Source organism: Rhinolophus ferrumequinum, chromosome 14, assembly GCF_004115265.2.
Source record: "Rhinolophus ferrumequinum isolate MPI-CBG mRhiFer1 chromosome 14, mRhiFer1_v1.p, whole genome shotgun sequence".
Lineage (NCBI taxonomy): Eukaryota > Metazoa > Chordata > Mammalia > Chiroptera > Rhinolophidae > Rhinolophus > Rhinolophus ferrumequinum.
In genome coordinates, this window is record NC_046297.1 from 73,242,303 (window position 1) to 73,263,896 (window position 21,594).

Genomic DNA, 21,594 nt, shown 5'->3' on the forward strand with positions numbered 1-21,594 from the left:
GCTCAAACAGGTATTTTTCCTGCCCTCAGCACGCCTCCCTGGAACTCGGCCTGGATGGAAGGGACTGCGACCCACTAGCCCTGCAGCAGGGACAGCCCCACTGAGGCCCCATCCAGAGCCAGGGGGGCAGAGAAGGACACCGACTGCCCCGTCCTGGATTTCAGGAGCTTGAATGACGAACTGGGGCTACTATTCTAAGGGCACAGGGAGGGGGTCAGTGAGAATCAAAGCTTCAGCCAGATGTGACCAGATGACCTGAGAAAGAAGCAGGAGTAGGAATCCCCTATGGGGATGGCAGGCTTACGGGCGGGGGCTTGGAACACAGCAGGCACCCAATACCTGGGAAATGAATAAGTGGGTGATTATCTTGGCAGGTGTTCAAAGGCATGTGATCAAATTAATATTTATTTATAATTTTAGAAACTCTAAGTAATTCAGAAGTAAAAGAAAATTTAAACTTCATTGAGAATATCTGTATTAAAACCATGGCTTTCATAATATTCAGTAGTAAAAGGCCAAAAGCAAACTCATTAATGGCAGGAAAGAACATCTCTCACCACTGGTATGTCATAGTTTTGGAAATGCTAGTCAGTGCAATGAAATTTCTTAAAAAGAAAGAAATTTAAGTATTTGAAAGAAAGCGATAAAATTGTCATTAATTGGCAACCCAGAAAAACTAAAAGAATCAACTGAAAAACTACTAGGAGTATTAAGAGAGACTGCTAATGCAGTGTTCAGTTACATAATACTTTTGCCCCATGAACAACGTGGCCTTGAATTCTGAGCCCACAACAAGCTAAGCATCTGAACTACAAACAGGAGTGAGACTTTCAGAACGGACGTGGTGCACCACCAGGTGCTGGGTGGCGCTGATGTAAGAACAGACGCACATGGGGGTGGTGAAGGGACATGTGCTGTGGGGCAAAGGGGCTTTAGGAGATGAGCATGGATCCCTCCTGGCCCCCCAACAAAGGTGGCTCCAGGAAGATTCAGGTCTTAACATGAAAGATAAAAGTATAAAGTTATCACCAGATATGAAAAAGAGTATCTTTGGACTTGCATAGGTTGAGGAGGAACTTTTTAAACAAAACATTAAAAACATCACCTGCAAGGAAAAAAAAAAAAAAAAAAAAGAAAGAAAAGAAAAGAAAGTAATTGGTACACTTGGTTGCATCAAAATCAAAAGACACAAGAGACCAGAGAGCAGGCAGCTGACCCAGTATTAGATCCTTAAAACGTCTGAAACCAGTGAGGAAGTGACATCTGGAATATGCAAGCAACTCTTGCAAACACAGAAAGTAAGCCAGTAAGTCCAGCAGAAAAATGACTAAAAAGTGTAACCACGCAATTCACTTTGGAGAGAACTCAAAACGTAAACTCACGACGAGAGAGTAAGAATCTTGACAAACAAGAAAGGGAAACTAAAGTGCTGGTGATTTCCATCCAACTGATTAGATCAGCTGGGTAAAGCCCAGTGCTGGGGGATTGCCTGCAGCCCACTCCTGGTGGTACCACAAACCCCAGGGACACCCCCAGACCCCCTGGGGAGATAAGGTGCACAGAATGCAGGGATGGAGCTTAAGAGTCGGTGCCAGGAAGAAGGTGGGCTGCACAGGAGCACCTCTGAACAGCATGTCGGCCAGCCTGCGGGCATGGCTGGCTGCAGACAGAGAAGAAAACGATGAAAAGCATGCACATGAATGGATGCAAAGATCATAAACGAAATCGTCCCCCTGTAGCAGCAATCTCCATTGTCACAACCCTCCTGCCAAAATAAAGACAGGCATTCGGAAAAGAAGAAAAAGAAACATTACTTATAAGAAACACACCCAAAATATCAGTGTAAAGGACTAACGTTTAGAAAAGATGGTAAGAGGCAAATACTAACCAAAGAAACAGTGGCATTATGTTAACAAAACAGGCATCGAGGCCAAAAGCATAAGACGAGGGGTCAAAAGGATGACTATGTAATGACAAAAGGAAAAATGCAGCAGGAAGACGTAACAATTCCAAACGTGAGGCTTCCACGTGAAGGAAGCCTCAATGGACCGACTGAAGGAGAAGCTGACAAACTGCCCATTCCAGTGGGAGGCTTCACCTCTCAGGCAAACAAAAGTAGTGAGCAGCTTCATTGCTACAGTTCACAGATGTAATGGGCACAGAGAGAATCCTAGACCTAACAGAGAATGGAAATTAGTTTTGAAGTGATCATAAAATCATTAAAAATTCAGGGGGCCGGCCCGGTGGCTCAGGCAGTTAGAGCTCCATGCTCCTAACTCCGAAGTCTGCCAGTTCAATTCCCACATGGGCCAGTGGGCTCTCAACTACAAGGTTGCCAGTTCGATTCCTCGAGTCCCGCAAGGGATGGTGGGCTCCACCCCCTGCAACTAAGATTGAACACGGCACCTTGAGCTGAGCTGCCTCCCGGATGGCTCAGTTGGTTGGAGCACAGGCTCTCAACCACAAGGTTGCCAGTTCAATTCCTCGACTCCCTCAAGGGATGGTGGGCAGCGTCCCCTGCAACTAAGATTGAACACAGCACCTTGAGCTGAGCTGCCGCTGAGCTCCCAGATGGCTCAGTTGGTTGGAGTGCATCCTCTCAACCACAAGGTTGCCGGTTCAACTCCCGCAAGGGATGGTGGGCTGTGCCCCCTGCAACTAGCAACAGCAACTGGACCTGAAGCAGAGCTGCACCCGACACAACTAAGACTGAAAGGACAACAACCTGAAGCTGAATGGCACCCTCCACAACTAAGATTAAAAGGACAACAACTTGACTTGGAAAACAGGCCTGGAAGTACACACTGTTCCCCAATAAAGTCCTGTTCCCCTTCCCCAATAAAATCTTTAAAGAAAAAAAAAATTCAGGATTTAGATCACAAAGCAAGTTTTAAAAAAAAAAATGCTTTCTGACCAAAATTAAATTAAGTTGGCAATCAAGAACAAGAATGAAAAAATGAAAAATAACCTACAGTTTGGAAATTAAGACATTTCTGAGTTACAAATGAATCAAAGAAGAAATCCTAATTAAAATTAGAAAATATTTAAAATTGCACGACAATTCTACATCCCAAAGTTGTGCAGACAGATGATTACCATCTCCAAGTTCATTTTACAAGAAACAGTGGGAATGAGCTAAGTTTCTGAACAGTGTGTTAGGAAAGGACTGAGAAAATAATGTCAAACAAAGTCAAACAAGAGCAAAGATACAAAAGAGAGGCCCAGAGAAGCCGAAAAGTGGTTCTCTGAACAGACTAGTGAAATAGAATGCTCTACAAAGATGAACAAGAGAGAGAGAGAGAGAAAGAGCGCGCGCGCGCCCAACCTCAGGTGGTACAGGAGGAAATTTCAAAACAGAAGAACACTATGAGTAGCTTTATGCTCACATGTGTATACACAGATAAATGGACTGTTTAATAGAAAAACATTTTACAAAATTTGATTTAAGGTATTAAAAAACCTAAATATTCCTGCAAGCATTAAAGAAACTGACTCAGTAGTTCAACACCTATCCAGACAAGCCACAGAGCTGGACAGTGCACAGGTGCGCTCGTCACACACCCCGAAACAGCTAACGGTTTGGAGGACAAAAAATGGAGGCCATGCTCCCGTGTTGGCATGAAAACCAGCCAAACAGAACAAGGAGGAAAGCACAGGACATCGTTACTTACCAACACGGAAAAATATCCTATGTAAATGTTAGCAACCTGCATCTATTTAAAAAATTACACAAATCGAGTATCCCAGGAATGCGAGAAATACAGAATAACAATTTTTTAAAATGCTAATTGCAGTGGGGTCCTGCAGTGGGGCCGCAGTTACAAGGTTCCACTTGTAAGACTGGGTGTCTTCAAACAACAGAAACTCGTGCTCCCACAGGTCCGGAGGCCAGAAGTCCAGGATCCAGACGCCAACAGGGCTGGATCCTGCTGGAGCCCGTGAGGAGATGCTCTTCCAGGCCTCTCTCCAGCTTCTGCTGGCACTTCTGGGCTTGTAGACGCATCGTTCTAAATAAACTCTGTCTGCGTGGTCACTCAGCCGCTCCCTGTATCTCCCTCTTCTTCTAAGGATGCCAGTCCTACTGGATTAGGGCCCACCCTTCTGCCGGTGACCTCATCTCAACTAATGCCATCTGCAAAGATCCTGTTTCCAAACAAGGTCACAGATGCTAAGGAGGAGGACCTCAGCATACCTTTCAGGGGGACAAAATTCAACCTCAAACACCAGTATCAATAGACTCAGAAAATACACTTGATAAAAGAATACACCCATTCATGATGAAAAGCCTAGCAACAGGAGGGGACTTCCCAAGTCTGAATGACAGTATCACCGAGTTACAGGGACAGCAGGCCTGCAGCCTGAGCATTGGGACAAGATCAGGGTGCTGGCACTTCTTGGTTCAGTCCTTGCCCTCATGGGGCAGCCGACCAGCATCCCAGGAGATGGACGATGAATCTTTAATAAGATTAATGAGAACTCAACAAAACTATAAAAAACAAGACTGACATAAAAATCAATGTCTGTTTACCACTGACAATCAGAAAATATGACTTTAAAAAGAGATATAATTCACAAAAGCCAGAGCTATAAAATTGATAAAGTACCTAGAAATAAGCCTTAAAAATATGCAAGTCCTTTGTGAAGAAGAGTGTGAAACACATCGTTCTCCATTCATGGGACAAGACAATATAATAAAGATATCCATCTCACCCAAACTGGCGCATAAATTCAACACAACTCTAACCCAAATCCAAACAGAGCTTCTTGTGGAAATCTCGACTCCAGTGACCTTGTCCTCTTACTTCCCTCGGAACATCTAAGACACTTCTGGAGAAAGCACACTCCCTTGCCTAGACATCGTGTGGCGAGCCTGGAAGGTACAGGGGACCAGGGAGGGTGGGGCACCGGCTTCTCAGGGCACAGTCCCCAGAGTGTGGGTGACAAACACATTTGCCAACAGAATCCTGAAAGAACCCAATCCCTCCAGTTAATTACACAGATGAGTCAGCAAACATTAAAGAATTCAAAACCATCACAATCTGATAAAAATTAGCCAGGCCTGAGCCCTGAATAAGAGGAAACACAGGACGGACAGCCTGCGGGCTCATGGAGAACACCAGAGGTCACTCACAGCTTTTTCCTGCTCTGGGAAGGTCTGCTTTCTGGGGATAACTTCCAGGTGACCCTCCTGAGCCAGCTCAGAACTGCCTGGCCAATGACACCTTCTTGGCTGGGCCTCTGATCCCTGGTGTGTGTCCAGCGTCCACACTGATCTGAACCCCCGTATGTGTCCCAACCTCCCCATCCCCATGCAGAAACACCACAGCCAGCTGTGCAGTCCCCAGATGCACTGGAATCAGCCTGCGTGCCCACCTATGGCCACACACAATGACACGCCCACTCTCTCAGTGGCTGCCACCCTCCCGTTTCCATGTCCGGCCCTTGCGTGTCATTCCCAGAGAAAGACGGTAAACCCCACAGTGCAAACCAGATCTCAGTGACTCTGTGGTTCCCACTGTCCCTGGTGAAACCTCTCCTGCGCCCCACCCGCCCCTCCAGCGTCTCACCTGCCGCTCTCCTCCCTCACAGCCGCAAACGCAGCCTGCCGGCTTCTTCCAGGCGGCTCCTGAGCTTTCTCGCTGGCATCCAGCTCCGGCTCCAGGGAGGAGCTGGTGCTGCCGTCGCGGCTGACGCTGCTGCCGCGCCCGGGGCTGTTGTCCGCCGAGGCGCGAGGGGACTCGGTGTTCTGCTTCAGGGTCTGCAGCTTGGCCAGGGGGATGATGTCGCAGCCCTGTGGCCGGTGCCACACGGTGCGCTGTGTGGTGGCGCTGTAGTAGTAAAAGCGCGACGTGTTGGGGTCGAAGAGCTCCCACCACTGGTTCTCACTGGTGCGCTTGATGCGGACGCCGGCCGGCGGGTCCCACACGCACTCGCCCGTGACCAGGTTGGCGTACATGCGCTCGCGGGTGCGGGGCTCGATGATCTCCACCCACTCCAGCCTGTGAGAGAGCGGGACAGCGTTAGCGGGTGGGCGGCAGGGACAGTGGCCGCCCGGCAACTCGACCTACACCTCCCGCCCTGCACCCCGACCCTACACTCCCAACCGCTGCACCCGGGGCCCCGCACCCCAACCCTGCACCCCCGCCCTGCACCGAAGCCTCAAGCATCCAACCGCGGGACAAGTCTGCATTGGACACTTTCTCACATCCTCCAGCTTCAAAAGCAAGACACCTGACACATAATAAAACCTTCTTAAAGCTTATTAGCGTCTCATCACTTACAAATTCCACGTTGGGGATGACAGCCAATCCATAACTAAAACAATTTCAGATTTACAAGAAAGCTCGAAAAAAACCTTCTTCCAGATTCCCTACACAACACACGCAGGTCAAATTCAGGCAGGAGGGCAGCGGGCGGGTGGGGCTCGCTCTATGCACAACCCGCCGAGCATCCCGGCCTCCGCACCTCACTGCTGCTTTCTGCTGAGGCTGGAAAGGGTGATGAGCAGAGACGCCGCACGTGGCTGTCCTGTTTCCCACCACACTCTCACCCACTGAATCCTGCCCGCAGCAACCACAGTGCTGCGGGCCAAATGCTGACGACCTGCTTCCGTCACACCCACACGTGTCCGAGCTGGAATTCTGTCCTACGTGTCCATAAGAAAGAGATCGTCGTTTAGCAATGGCAGCGATGTGGCATCACACCTCTTTGCTTTGCTGCAATTTCCAAATTTTCTACAACGTGCACTGACTACTTTTGTAATTGGACAAAAATTGATACATTATCTTCTATAAAATAGTGTATTTTTCCAACTATGGCATACAGTAAGACTGTCAAGAGTCAATTTCTACAGTTTTAAAGATTTAGTGCACAATATTTCCATCAACTATCCACATTCTATTTGACCTGTGCAGCACAACCTTCAGACTGACACTGGTCTCTCCCCTGCGGTGTGGCCAATGGTCTCTTTGGGGATGTTGACCACATTGACCAACCCCCCCCCCTCCCTGGGGTGTGGTCAATGGTCTGGGGGGTGTGGGGGTGTGGTAAATGGTATATCCCGGTGAGGATGTGTGTGGGTTTTTTAAAAAGATTTTATTGGGGAAGGGGAACAGGACTTTATTGGGGAACAGTGTGTACTTACTTCCAGGACTTTTTTTTCCCAAGTCAAGTTGTCCTTTCAATCTTAGTTGTGGAGGGCGCAGCTTAGCTCCAGGTCCAATTGCCGCAGCTAGTTGCAGGGGGCGGAGCCCACGATCCCTTGCGGGACTGGAGGAATTGAACTGGCAACCTTGTGGTTGAGAGCCCACTGGCCCATGTGGGAATTGAACCCGCAGCCTTCGGAGTTAGGAGCACGGAGCTCTAACCACCTGAGCCACTGGGCCGGCCCCAAGGATGTGTGTTTTAATGTCAATCCAAGCTTAATGACAAAATAAGGATTTTGAGTTAATAACTAAACAAAGTTATATAGACTCTTAAAAAAAAGCCACATAAGTGTTTATATGTATATATTTGTGTAGAAAATTGCGTAAAGGGTAAATCCTAGTATTAAAAGTGGTTACATAGTGGGCAGATGGGTGGCTCAGCTGGTTAGAGCACGAGCTGACGGGATTCAATTCCCACAGGAGCGAACCAGCGGCGCCCTCTGCAACTAGAATGAAGTCAATGAGCTGCCACTCAGTTCCTGGGTGGCCAGATAGCTCAGTTGGTTGGAGTGTGGGCTCTCAACCACAAGATTGCCAGCAAGGGATGGTGGGCTGTGCCCCCTGCAACTAACAATGGCAACTGGACCTGGAGCTAAGCTGCGCCCTTCACAACTAAGACTGAAAGGACAACAACTTGACTTGGAAAAGCCCCTGAAGTACACACTGTTCCCCAATAAAGTCTTGTTCCCCTTCCCCAATACAAAAAAACAAACAAAAAAAATCATTTAACTTTAAAAAAGTGGTTACGTAGTAGTAGTGGAATTCAGTACAATTTTACACCCCCCCTTTTTTTTAATAATGGAAAATTTCAAATAGACACAAAAATAATGAATTCACATGTGGTTTAAAATTTTTACTGATTATTAATGAGATCAAGCATCTTTCTCATATTTATGAGCCATTTTTATTTCTCATTTACTAGAAACACGTGACTTCTGCCCATTAGAATTTTTTCCTATAAATTTGCACAAGTTGTATTTTTAAACAATATATATTCTTGATAGCAATCCCTCTTGGTTATCCAAGGTCTGGCAATTAAGTTTGTGAACTTGCCACCATGAGCTCATATTGGCAGCCCTGTACAAACAGCTCAGTAAGGTTTCATAACTTCGGTATATCAGTGTCTCACAGCTGTGTTCATGTTGACGTGTGATGGTGTCTTTCTGAGTGGCGTTCATTATTGTTGCGTGTTTTCGTGTGCTGTCCTGAGAATGTCTGAGCTTGAATTAGAGCAATGAACAAACATTAAATTTCTTGTTAAAATTGGCAAGAGTGGAAGTGAAATCAGGGACATGTTAGTCCACATTTATGGGGATAATGCCATGAATAAAACGCAGTGTACCAACGGATTAAACATTTTTTGAGGGGAGAGAACACGTCGCTGATGAAGAGAGGTCAGGGCGGCTAGTAATGAGCAGAACTGACGAAAACATTGCAAAAATTCGTCAAATTGTGTGTAAAAATCATTGGCTGACTGTGAGCAGCATAGCAGACTACGTAAACATCGATAGATAAACAAGTTAAAAAATTCTTAACTGAAAATCTTGGTATGAGAAACGTGTGTGCAAAAATGGTCCCAAAGGAGCTCATCGATGAACATAAGCAAAGCAGAGGTGAAGTTTGCCAAGACTTTGGAGAGGCAAGATGATGTTTTGGGCCATGTTATCACTGGTGATGAAACATGGGTATACCAATACGACCCTGAAACAAAGCGTCAAAGTGCACAATGGAAGTCAGCCAATTCTCCACAACCAAAAAAAATTCCATCCAAATCCAGAGTCAAAACGATGTTGTTAACCTTTTTGGTATCAGAGGGATTATACATTATGAATTTATACCAGCTGGACAAACAGTGAACCAAGTTTACTATTTGGAAGTGCTGAAAAGGCTGTGTGGAAAAGGTAGACGAAAACTACCTGAACTTTTCACCAACAATTCATGGCTCTTGCATCACAAAAATGCACCAGCTCACAAGGTGCTGTCTGTGAGGGAGTTTTTAGCCAGTAAACAAATAACTGTATCGGAACACCCTCCCTACCCACTTGCTCTGGCCCCCCATGACTTCTTTCTTTACCCGAAGATAAAGGAAATATTGAAAGGAAGACATTTTGATGACATTCAGGACATCAAGGGTAACACGAGCACAGCTCTGATGGCCATTCCAGAAAAAGAGTTCCAAAATTACTTTGAAGGGTGGACTAGCGGCTGGTGTCAGTGCATAGCTTCCCAAGGGGAGTGCTTCAAAGGTGACCGTAGTGATATTCAGCAATGAGGTATGGAGTACTTTTTCTAGGATGAGTTCGCAAACCTAATTGTCAGACCTCATATGTGTTACCAATCTCTCTCCTGCTTGCAGCTTATCTTTTCACTCTCTTTATGGTGTCTTTGTGTTTTGATGAAAAGTTTTAAATTTCACTATAGTTGAATTTATAAATCTTTTCCTTCATGATTCTCTCCTCTTTCTACCTTGCTTAAGAATCTTAAATCTTAAGATTTCCTACTTCTAGGTCAAACATTTTAAGTTGACTTGCAGTTTTATAGCTTTGCCTTTCCTGTTGAAGTTCTTTACATGTAGTGATTTTTGTTTACTGTGTGAAATTTCCTTTTCTCCACATGGACAGCCAGGGGACTGCCTGATGGACAGGGTCAATGCACCTGTGTCTGAGCTCTCCGCAGGCTCTGTTGGTCAAACCGTCTCTGACCGGCACAACACTATCTCAATCATGGTAGCTTTGAACACTGTGCATTTCCCAAGTCCCCACGTCCTCTGCTTCTTCAGTCACATCTTGGCTATTCTTCACCCTGTGCTCCCCTATGAATTGTAGAATCAGCTTGTCAACTTGTACAAACTCTGTTGGCACCTTTGCTGGATCTATTTCAGGAGAAAAGAGAAGCCTTTGTGATGACTTAGTCTTCCACCAAAACCACTGGGTGTGCCCACTCATTTAAGTCTTTAAAGGGTAGGTACATGTTTTGTCAGATTTATTCCTAAGTTTTACACACACACACACTTTCTATTATAAATGGTATTTTTATTGTAAATGTAAATTAATCTTTTAAAAATAAAACCATGACATATATATAGGACATAAAGATAAGTATAATGAATGATTATGCTTTAACACGAGTACAGCAGTTACTAATCAAGAAATTAAAAAACAATGCAGCATCCTCCACACCCTCTCCCCCCACATCACTCTTCTGTTCACTAGGCGACCACTGAATTACTTCCTTGCTTTTTTAGTTTTACCATATTTGAAGATAACTCTCTACAAATTAGTTTGGGTGTGTCTGTTCATGAAGGAAACTATGTATTTCTTGTGTTTTGCTTGTTCCACTTAAAATTGAAACTCATCACTATTGGTCGACCTGTGCAGCTTGCTCACTGCACACAGTGTGGCCACACTTCACCTGTCAATTCGACTGCTGATGGACTTCTGGCTTGTTTGCCTATCGGGGTTATTTCTCACAATCCTGCTGTGAATGTCCTTGTAGGTGGACTTGGCAGTGTGTGCAGAGGTGGGGTATGGATCCCAGGAGTGCAAACCAACTGTGCAGAGGACACTGACAGGTGTCCTGAGCTGTGCAGAGCATTGCTTATTACTCCACATCCTGGTCTATTTGTTATTTCCCAATTCCTGCACTGTTAATTTTATAGATAATTTTCTGACTGCTGTTGGTGTAGAAAAATGCAATTTATTTTGTGTTACTTTTATAAGCAATGTGGCCAGATTTTCTATTGACCAATAATTTACTGTAGATTCACCTGTGAATAAATAAGGAATAAATGACCTATTGTCATTTGCATATGATACAATGTAATTATGATGTAGAAAACACAACCTATTTGGCAGATAAATAGGTAGAATGAATAATTCTCCTTTTCTGTGTTCTGCAGTTTCACTATATTGAAATGAAGGATATTGGGGGACTCCTGGTTCTGAGGGTTGGTATCTTTAAACAATTCTGCAAAATTCCCCACCATTGTCTTTTGAAACACCACCCTGACCCCCTTGCCTCTGTCTGGAACTCCTACAGAAAGCTCGTCCCAGGAGCCCTGAGACTCTGTGTGGCTCCTTCTTCCCATCTCCAGCTGCCTGCCCCATTCTAGATCATTTTAATTTAGTTCCTCTTTCTACTTCATTAATTCTCTCTTTGGCTGTGTTTAGTCTGCCAGCTCTTTTCCAATTCTCCACAGTCATTCTTTAGGGTCTCCTGTCCTCCACTCACATTTGCAAGATTCTCTTTTCCTTAAACAAAGCTATTCTGTGTCTGATAATTCCAATACTAGCGTCTTTATGGGTCTGTTTCTGCTGGGTCTCACCAGCTGAGCCTGTTTCCTGAGTGTTCGTTCCTCTCTGCACCTGCGGCAGGACTGCTACCCCGGGAGGGCAGGGCAGGCCCCACCACACTGCCCACAGCGCAGTGCATTCTTCCCAAGCCTCAGCTCTTCCTCTCGCTCCCTCCTCTCTGTGAATGTCCCAATAATCACCTCACATAGACCACGGAGAGCCATGGGGGTTTCCATAACAACAGCTCCTCACGACCCTAAATCAGTGCATGGTTCAGCCGGTCACCCCAATTCCACTTCCTCTCTGATCCCATCAACGAACCTTTCAGACACCAGGAGACCCGCTGGTGCCCTTGCCGCAGGCTCCCAGGGGACCCTATTTAGGGAACCACTGCTTCCCTGGGAATCGCTGCCCAGACGGCGGCATCCTAAGTGCCTGTCACAGGCTGGTGCTTGACGTGCCCCTGCGAACGAGCCCACTCAGCAGCTGCCCTGCTCCTGCCACCTCCCCCTGCAGTCATTTGGGCTGCTCCAGGGAGCACTGCGCCCACCCGCCCGCCACCACCACCCATCATGCCGGTCATGCTGTAGAAGGAAGAGTAGGATGGAGGGCATCCTGGGGACCAGACGGCATGAGGGACAGAGGCCAGGAGAGGGAGTCCTGGAAGCACAAGGATAAGAGGCAGACCTGTCGGCAGTGCCGTCAGGGTGAGGCTGGCTCTGGGGCCCCTTAGGTCACGCATGGCTTCTGGTCACCAGTGAACCTGCAAGGTTGTGCAGAAGGTGGGGCAGCAGCCCCCAGCGTGTGCCCTGGGGTTGTCACCTCCCAGGCCTGGCCTCCACAGCCATCAACCTGCCACTCCTACTTGCTAGGGTGGTTATAATACTGAGTTTTAAAAACCGTACCAGCATGTACTGCAGAGGGTGTGGAGAAATCCAACCCTTTACATCCTGCGGTCAGGAATGTAAAATGGTGCATCTACATTGGAAAAGTTTACCAGTTCCTCAAAAAGTTAAACATCAAGTGACAACAGGATACTACAACCCACTCTTAGGATCTGCCCAGAGAAACGAAACGTGTCCACACAGAAAACTGGACACGCGTGTTCACAGCAGCATTATCCGTAACTGCCCGAAGCCCTCAGCTGATGAATGGGTCGAGACACTGTGGTCTTTCCACAGATGGGGCATCGCCCAGTCCTAAGCAGGAGTGGAGTGCTGCCATGTGCTGCCACAGGGATGAGCCCTGAGAACACTCCCAGAGTGAAAGAACCCAGACACAAACATCACTACTGTGTGGCTGCATTTATTCAAACTGTCCAGAACAGATGAATCCACGAAGAGGAAGCAGAGGAGTGGTTGCCAAGTAATTCATGAACATAGGACTGGACGCTATGTTCCCGTCCTTGTGTGGACTGTGCTTGAACTTTTAAAAGCATATATACGAATTCGTTTCGTAGTGGAATGGGTGAAGCGACTCTGAAACAATTGTGGACATATCACCAGTGAGCAGACGGGTTAAGTGCACCGACGACGCTCTTGGGAGCAGATTCTCACTGAGGAAGGGGGTATGGCTGGGGAATGGGAGACGCAGGAGAGCGCACTCTGGGAACAGAGTGGAACGGAAGGCCCCCAGTGTAAGTGCAGCAGTCTGATGTGTGTACCTTCTGCGTGCACACGTGTGCATCCGTGCACATGCATGGCTCTGTGTACACACACACACAGCTACCAAGCGCCCACTCTGATCCTCCATGCGTGTCTTCCTTAAAGGAAGCAGGGCTCCTCCGGGGACAGCTGGCTCAGCGGGGCGGGCAGTACACGCTGTGCCTGGAACATCTGTCAAGCCTGAAGGAGGAAGTACTCCAAGAATCACAGGGCAGGAGACAGCCTGAAGGAACCCAACTGGCCCAACCTAGGACAGCATGAGTGTCCAAGTAACTACGTGCAAGAACGAACTACAAATATATAAAACAAAAAGGAAAACCTGGGGGCCGGCCCGGTGGCTCAGGCGGTTAGAGCTCCATGCTCCTAACTCCAAAGGCTGCCGGTTCGATTCCCACATGGGCCAGTGGGCTCTCAACCACAAGGTTGCCTGGTGGGCAGCGCCCCCTGCAGCTAAGATTGAACACGGAACAACTTGAAGTTGAACGGCACCCTCCACAACTAAGAATGAAAGGATAACAACTTGACTTGGAAAAAAGTCCCAGAAGTACACACTGTTCCCCAATAAAGTCCTGTTCCCCTTCCCCAATAAAAGCTTTAAAAAAAAAAAAAAAAAAAGGAAAACCTGAGTCCACACCAGGAACAAACCGGTGAATACAGGAACAAAGAGAAGGGTCCTGGGGCTCTTGTCCCGTTTGGACCCGACTGCCCACCAGTAGGCATGGAAGGGTGCTACGGCTGGGAAGAGGGCGTTCTGCAGCCATCCCAGGAAAGACTGGGTCATGTAAGAAAGGATCAAAACACCCACACTGGGGAAGAGCACAGGGGGCGAAGGCAAAGCAGTCGTCGTACACTGGGAGGGCAGACGAGTGGCCGTGGGCCATGTACCTGCAGAGGGTGGAGCCCGAGAAGGATGCCACACCACTGGGTAGTGTTCTGCTAAGAAACTGTTAGACAAAGCCAAACTGAGTGCTCTATTTAAAAAAGGGCGAATATTAAAAAAAAAAACTTAAAAGAAAAAGGGCGAGTATTATCTTAAAAAGTGTCAATGTTGATTTTCCTGATTACAGAGGTGAATGGACACACAGGCAGATGTGAACCTGGCGGGGAGAGTGTGTGCCCTGTGAGGTGAGTGTGTGCCCAGCAGGGAGAGTGTGTGCCCGGCGGGGCAAATGTGTACCAGGTATGACAAGTGCATGCTGGAGGGGCCAGAAGCACTACCCAGGTCAACAGGGAACCAGCTGCTAAAGAAAAACTGGGTGCAGAGGAGACGGAAGCCTCCCACCGGCACAGGTTCACTCATGGCGACACTGTCCTGGGTGCTGGGAACAAACAATGGCCATGACATCTGTGACCCGCCCACGAGGACGCAGAGAAAATACCATGTGTGGGGGTAGGGGGGGAGCACACAGCGGCCACAAAGGGCGAATGTGGGTAAGGGGACATGGGTGTACAGTGCACCGTTCCTGTTCTTGCAACTTTCCTGTAAGCACGAATTATTTCCAAATAAAATTAAAAATCAGAAAATAAAAAAGATGAAGTATGGCAACTTGCCTTGCTGTAGATCTGTCGATGCCCAGAGAGGGCATAAGGAACTGGGCCCAGCCAGTGGGCTTGCAGGGTGTCTAGCCCGGCCAGCCACCCCCACCTCGATGAGAAGCCCCTTCCTCGGTCCCTCCACATTGTGACTGTGGCAGAAAATGGGGGCCATGCCTGGGGATTGGGCTTCCACGGGAGAACGCCCAATTCAGAAGCAAGGAAAGCGGACCCAGACCTGTTATGTGCAGGCGGACAGCAGCCCAGCCCTCCACAGAGCGGCGGCTGAGCCCCGGTTCCCTCTGTGAGGGAAGGACAGACATGCGTCCCCCTCACTAGTCCGTCACTTCCGCGGCATGATGCGTCTCCTCACCTCGTGCTGGATCCTGGAACCCGAGGCTCCTGCACCGCGGCATTGTGGCTCTCGCATTCATACTCCTGTGCCTGGGACATTGCAGTCTTCTCCTGAGGACCCGGGGACAGTCTCAGAGGGTCGTCAGGATGTCCCCTCCAGCATCAGTCGGGAAGGCGCCGCCCTGCGACAGAGAAGTGTGTCAGCACAGAAATGCAGAAAACACCTTATCACACACTCGGGCTTCAGAACCTGTAACAGTGCAGCCCAGCCCCTCACAGCCCAGCGCTGGGGAGAGCGGGGTACCCAGTCGTGAGCTGTGTTCTGAGACCCCTGGGCCCTGCCCCGAACCCGAGCCGGGATCCCACCCCTGCTAGGCCAGGAAGGCACCCAGACCCCTCGCTAGCTGGCCCCAGCAAACCGCCCACTGATGGCACCACCCAGCTGGCACTCATGTGGCAACGTGGTGAAACCCGGCCGGCCCGACAGGCAGTGCCCAAGAGTAAATGATGGGCAGTGACTTGTGACAATGAGTGGGCTCTCAACAACACTGTTGTGCCGACTGCATGTAAACGGGGGGAAAATGAACCTTGACCCCTCCTCATCCAATACAAGAACTCAATTCTAGACAAACTGCAGATATAAATGTTAAAAGTAAAACAGGAAGACTTTTAGAAAAAACACGGAAGGTAAAATTTGTGGTCTTAATCAGACACAAAAATACACTCACCACAATAGAAAAACTAATAAATTGAACTATGATAAAATTGAGAACCTCTGTTTATCAATACTCCACGATGAGTAAAAAGGCGAGTCCAGAAAAGGAAATATGTGCGACCTAGGATACGCACATTACACACACGTACACGTGTGTGGATGCCTGATCTGACAAAGAACTATTTTCACCATGTAGTAACAATTCCTAGAAACAATGGGGACTAGAATGCCCGCCAATTGGCTGAAATGGAAAAGGAACCATGCGGAGGCCGGTCACCTACTGGGGCCCAGTACGGCACTGCCCAACCTGCAGACACCCCGGCCCCCCAGCCCCTCCCGGGCTCACGGTTCCAAGGACGGAGGCTGGCAGAGGACCCGCCGAGCTCCCAGCAGCCCTGGTCACAACGGCCAAAACAAGAAGGCGCCAACCGTCCATCACAGAGTGGACACGCAGGTGCACGCAGGGTCCTCCCACAAACCTGAGTGAAGCCCCGGCACAGAGGGTGAGACGAGCGGATGAACACAGCAGGTCCGCTATCAGCCCCAAATCTGGAAGGTCGCCCTCCACTGGTAGGAAGCAGCAGCTGCAGCCTCGCCGGCGGGGAGGAGCCCAGGGCGGCGTGCCGCCCCCCAGAGGCGCCAGCGGCGAGTGCGGCTGTAAACCACCATGGAGCCCCACGCCTGCGCTCTCACACTTTTCTGCAGGATGCCTCCCGGCAGTAAGAAGTCTGCACAAATGAGTAACAGGTGCATGGCTGGGGCACTTTCCTCCTTGCTCCCTGTCCCCATCCCAGCTGGCATCAGGATAGGGCCCTCCCCAGAAGAGGCCGGTCCGCAGATCCTAGCGGCTATTCCAGGGGACATTAGTTAAACAGGGTCAGAGCCTGAGGTGAGGGCACAGACAGTCAGCAGAGCACGAGGAGGGCACACTGCAGGCCAGACACGTTCTCTAAGGCCCAGGCCGACTACAGCGCTGTGGGTCGTCCACTAGCCAGAGGACGCCCTCATGCAGGAAAAACTCCCCTTGAACATCCACGCGCCAGTTTGAATGCTGAAGACAACAGTACGTCCTCACCAACATTACCACAGGCTAAGTGATACAAACAAGAGGTAGGCTCCTGCGGCATCACATCAACCGAAACGAACTGAACGAACCCAACTGGATGAAATGCGTAATTGGAGGACCTGCAGTACCAGGAAGGCCAGCTTCAAAAATGAAACTCAAAGGCTTCTAATTTGTTTGTCTGAGAAAAAACAGCTGACCATGTCTTGGTGACCCAAAATGTCCTGGGTCTGAATCAGTGTTAATTTTCCAACTCAGCTCTTCGGTTTTGAAGTTGTTTTAATTATTCTGGGTCCTTTGCACTTGCAGATAAATTTCAGAATCAGCTTCAGTTTCTACAATATAACCTGCTGGGATTTTGATCGAGGTTATGTTGCATCTGTACATCAATATGAGGAAAACTAACATCACAACAATATCGAATCTTCTAATCTGTGAACATGTCGTATCCCTCTGTGAACATGTTGCTTAGGTAGGTCTACCTTCAGCAACATTTGGTAGTTTTCAGTGTACATATCTTGCGCACGTATTTATGCAAATTTATTCGTATTTCATATTTTTGATGCTAGCTAAATATAAAGCAATTTCCGTTTGTTGCTAACACAGGTCTTGTACCTGGTAAACTTACTTTTTAGTTCTAACTGCCCCCCCCCGCCCCCCCCCCCCACGCCCAGCAGATTTCATTACAATTTATACATACATCCAGGGGCAGCTGGATGGCTCAGTTGGTTAGAGCGTGTGCTCTTGACGGCAGGGTTGCCGGTTCAATTCCCAAAAGGGCCAGTGAGCTGCACTGAAGGACACTACTAGACTGAAGGACAACTTGACTTGGAGCTGATGGGCCCTGGAAAAACACACTGTTCCTCAATAAAAAAAAAAAAAAAAAAAAAAAATTTATACATAGATAATCATGTCAACAGTGAACACTGACAATCTTACTTCTTCCTTTCCAATCTGGGGCATTTTATTTCCTTTTCTTGCCTTATTACACTGGCTAGAACATCCAGTATGATGTTTAATAGAATGGGATTGAGGGAACATCCTTGCCTTGTTCCTAATCTTAGGGGAAAGCATCTAATGTTTCACTATTAAGTATGATGCTTGCTGTAGGGTTTGCATAAATGCCCAGCTGGGCTGAAAAATTTCCCTGAATTCCTAATTTTGCTGAATTTTTAAAAAAACAGGAATGGATGTTAGATTTTGTAAAATGCTTTTATGTTATCTATTTGAAATGATCACAATTTTTCTTTAGTTTCATAATAGTTGAATTCCACTGATTAATTTTCTAATGCTAAACCAATCCTACATCCCTTAAACAAATCCCAACTGATCATATTATCGTTTTTACATATCGTTTGATTTGATTTGCTCAAATGTTAAGAATTTTTGCATACATGTTCATGAGGGAGATTAGTCTGTTTGTACTTTTTTCTTCTTGTATTGTCTTTGTCTAGTTTTGGTATCAATAATACATGCATAATAAAATGAGTCGAGAAGTATTCCCTCCTCTCAATTTTCGGAGAGAGTTTGTGTAGAATTGCTATTTCTTCCTTAGATGTTTGGTAGAACACCCCAGTGAAGCCATCTGGACATGTAGTTTTCTTTGTGGGAAGGTTCTTAATTAAAAATTGAATTTATTTAATAGAACTAACCATGTTTTGAATTTCTTCTTGAGTGAGCTTTAGTATTTTTTCTCTTTCAAGGAATTTGTCCATTTCATATAAGTTGCCAAATTTATTAGCATAAAGGTGTTGCACTATTCCTTTAATATCCTTTTAAGATCAGTAGAATCTGTAGTGATGCCTTCACTTTCTCTTTTAATAATGGTAATTCATGTCTTTTCACTTGTTTATCTAATCAGTCTGGCCAGAAGTTTGTCAACTGTATTGATCTTGTTTAAAATAATAATAAGACAGCTTTGACTTCACCAGTTTTCTCTATTGTTTTTCTGCTTTGTTTGATTAATTTCTACTCTGATCTGTATTATTTCTTTTCTTTGCATTCTTTTGGATTTAATTTTTGTAGTTTAAGGTAGAGATTTAATTCAGAGACTTGCAACCTTTTAAAATGTTCATCCAATCTAGGTATTTAGGGTTATCAAATTTCCTTCAGTACAGCTTTCTTGACATCCCACAAATTCTGATATGCTGTATTTTCATTTTCATCCCGTTCAAAAGCTTTTAATTGCCCTTCTGATTCCTCCTTTGACTCATGAATTATATAGCGGTATGATTACTTTCCCAATACCTGACTTTCCAGATATTTTTCTTGGTTTCCAATTTAATTCCACTTTTGTCAGAATACCTATGGTGCAGAAAAATGGTCTATCTTGGTAAATATCTCACATGCACTGGAAAAAGCATGCTGTTGGGTGTTCTATAGATGCCGATCAGGTCAGGCTGGTGGACAGCGCCAATGCTAACCTCCTGTCTGCCTATTCTATTAGTCACTAAGAAAGCTCTGAGGGTAATTGTGGATTTGTCCATTTCTCTTTGAAGTTCTATCGGTTATTGTTTCATGTTTTATAACTCTGGTATTAGATGCATTAAATTTCTGGTGTGTTCTTGATGAATTAACCTCTTTATCATTATGAATAGCTTTACCTGGTATACTTTTCTTTGCTGTGAAATCAGAATGTTTGGTTATTACTATAGCAACTGCAGCTTTCTTCCCCTTAGTGTTAGAATTGTATATCTTTTGCCTTCTTTTTACTTTTAACCTATTTGTGTCTTTATATTTAAGGCGGGTTTTTTGTAGCCAGTATGTAGCAAGTATGTACTGCAATCTGACAATTTCTGCCTTTCAATTGGGGTATTTAAACCATCTTGAATTATGATCATTGACATGGCTAAGTTGAAATCCACCATCTTGCTATGTGTTTCGTTTGTCCCATCTATTCTTTGTTCCCTTTTCCTCTTTACCTGCCTTCTTTTGGATTAACTATTTTATGTGATTCAAATTTTCTCTACTGTTGTCAGTTGTACGTAATCATTGTTTTGCTATTTTAGTAGATGCTTTTGGGTGTGTGGTGTCCATATTAAATTTATCATAGTCTATCTTCAAGTGAAGTTCTACCACTTCAAGTATATGAGTTTAACCTTTCTCCTCTCTGGGCCTTTGTGCCATTTTGGTCATATTTTATTCTATGTATGTTGTAAACCCCCCAACTCTGCTACATTGTTATTACTGTTAAATAATTATCTTTAAAAATTTATTTACACTGGTACAGAACTGTAAGTTGAGTTTTCATTTAGTACTTGCACACGATGCTCCACCATATCCTCACTAGCATTGTTTCCAAAGAAAAATCTGCTGTCGTCTGTATCTTTGTTGCTCTGTGTGTAATGCAGGTTTTTGCTCATTTCTTGAAAGCTTGCTTTACATCACTTCCCTTTTACGAAAGACCTACATTAGTACCTGTTCTTGCTAATGGAAAGAAATCTGAGCTGGCCTGGGGACTCAGGTGGTTGGAGCACCGTGCTCCTGGATTTCTACATGGGCCAGTGAGCTGCGCCCTCTACAGCAAAGACTGTGAACAACGGCTCTCCCTGGAGGTGGGCTGCCACCCGCTGCAGTGCTGCCTGTGTGTATGGTGGGGGGGGGGGGGGAGGGAGGCGGGGAGAGGAGGGAAGAAAAAGAAAAGAAATTCAAAGGGGACTGTCGCTTTTCAAAAAAAAAAAAAAAGCAAAACCAGCATTCAGCGTTTGTTTTGCAGAAATTGTTATAGAGGCAGTGGGCACACAGAGCAGGGAGAGTGGCCCCTTCCAGCTCCTTTCCCGGGAACCCCACTCAGCATCAAGCCCTTAGCTGTGAACTGTCTCTGAGCATCTGTGCCTCACCTAGACTTAAGTTTGTGCAGCTGTCAGCAAGTGGTGTCTTAAGGTTTAACTGCTTCTTTGCTTTATGCCATTTTGGCTTATGGAAGGCTTTATACACACGCTGTACTTTTAGATACCACAGGGAACCTGTGTTTTTTTCTGGCTGCTTTTAAGGCTTTTCTGTTCATCGCTGGTTTTCAGCAGTCTGGTTATGATGTGCCTTATGTAGCCGTGTTCATGTTTCTCGTGCCTAGGGTTTGTTAAGATTGCTCAATCTAGATTTATAGTTTTCATCAAATCTGGAAGCTGTTCAGCTATCATTTCTTCAGTTTTTCTGTGCCTCCCTCCCACTCAGGAACTCCAATGACACTAACATCAGTCCTCTGCCAGCTGTCCCACATCTCAGTCATGCTCTTTTTTACTTTTAAAATTTCCTCTCCTTGTTTTAGTTTGGATTGTTCTTACTGCTTTGTCTTCAAGTTCACTGATCTTTTGTTCTGCGACACCCAATCTGCCAATTATCCCATCCAGTGTGTTTTGCATTCAGACAGTTTAGTTTCAACTCTGGAAGTTTAATTTGGATTTTGGATTTTTTCAGTTAATTGTCTTTATTTCACGATGTCTTTACCTAATGTGACCAATATTTCCCTTAGCTCTTTGAGTATATGGAATGTAATTATAATGACTACGTTAAGGATCTTGTCTGCTCAACCTACAATCTGGGACAGTTTTACATCACTTTTGATTGACTCTTCACTGCAATATGGGTTGTTTCTTTCCATGCCTGGTAATTTTTTAATGGATGCCTGACATTGTGAATTTTGCCCTTTTGGAAGCTGTGTATTTTTGTGTTCCTATAAATAATACTGAGGTGTGTTCTGGGACAGTTACTTAGAAACAGTGTACAACTTTTGGTCAGGACACCAGAGCAACATTTATTCTGGGCTAAT

General features: G+C 46.2%; 1 protein-coding gene across 3 annotated transcripts in view; it reads right to left on the reverse strand.

Annotated features, from left to right (window-relative positions):
• Positions 1-21,594, reverse strand: part of ARHGAP39 (Rho GTPase activating protein 39) — a 59,230-nt gene that overhangs the window by 20,453 nt on the left and 17,183 nt on the right. For 2 of the 3 annotated variants that reach the window (XM_033126232.1, XM_033126230.1), the window contains exons 2-3: positions 15,068-15,230; positions 5,568-5,999 (exon numbers count right to left, since the gene is read on the reverse strand). In XM_033126232.1, the coding sequence (XP_032982123.1) occupies positions 5,568-5,999; positions 15,068-15,147 (512 nt within the window). In that variant the 5' untranslated portion in view covers positions 15,148-15,230. Of the gene's footprint in view, positions 1-5,567; positions 6,000-15,067; positions 15,231-17,526; positions 17,568-21,594 lie in introns of those variants that run through there. The other variant, XM_033126231.1, reaches the window with a different exon arrangement.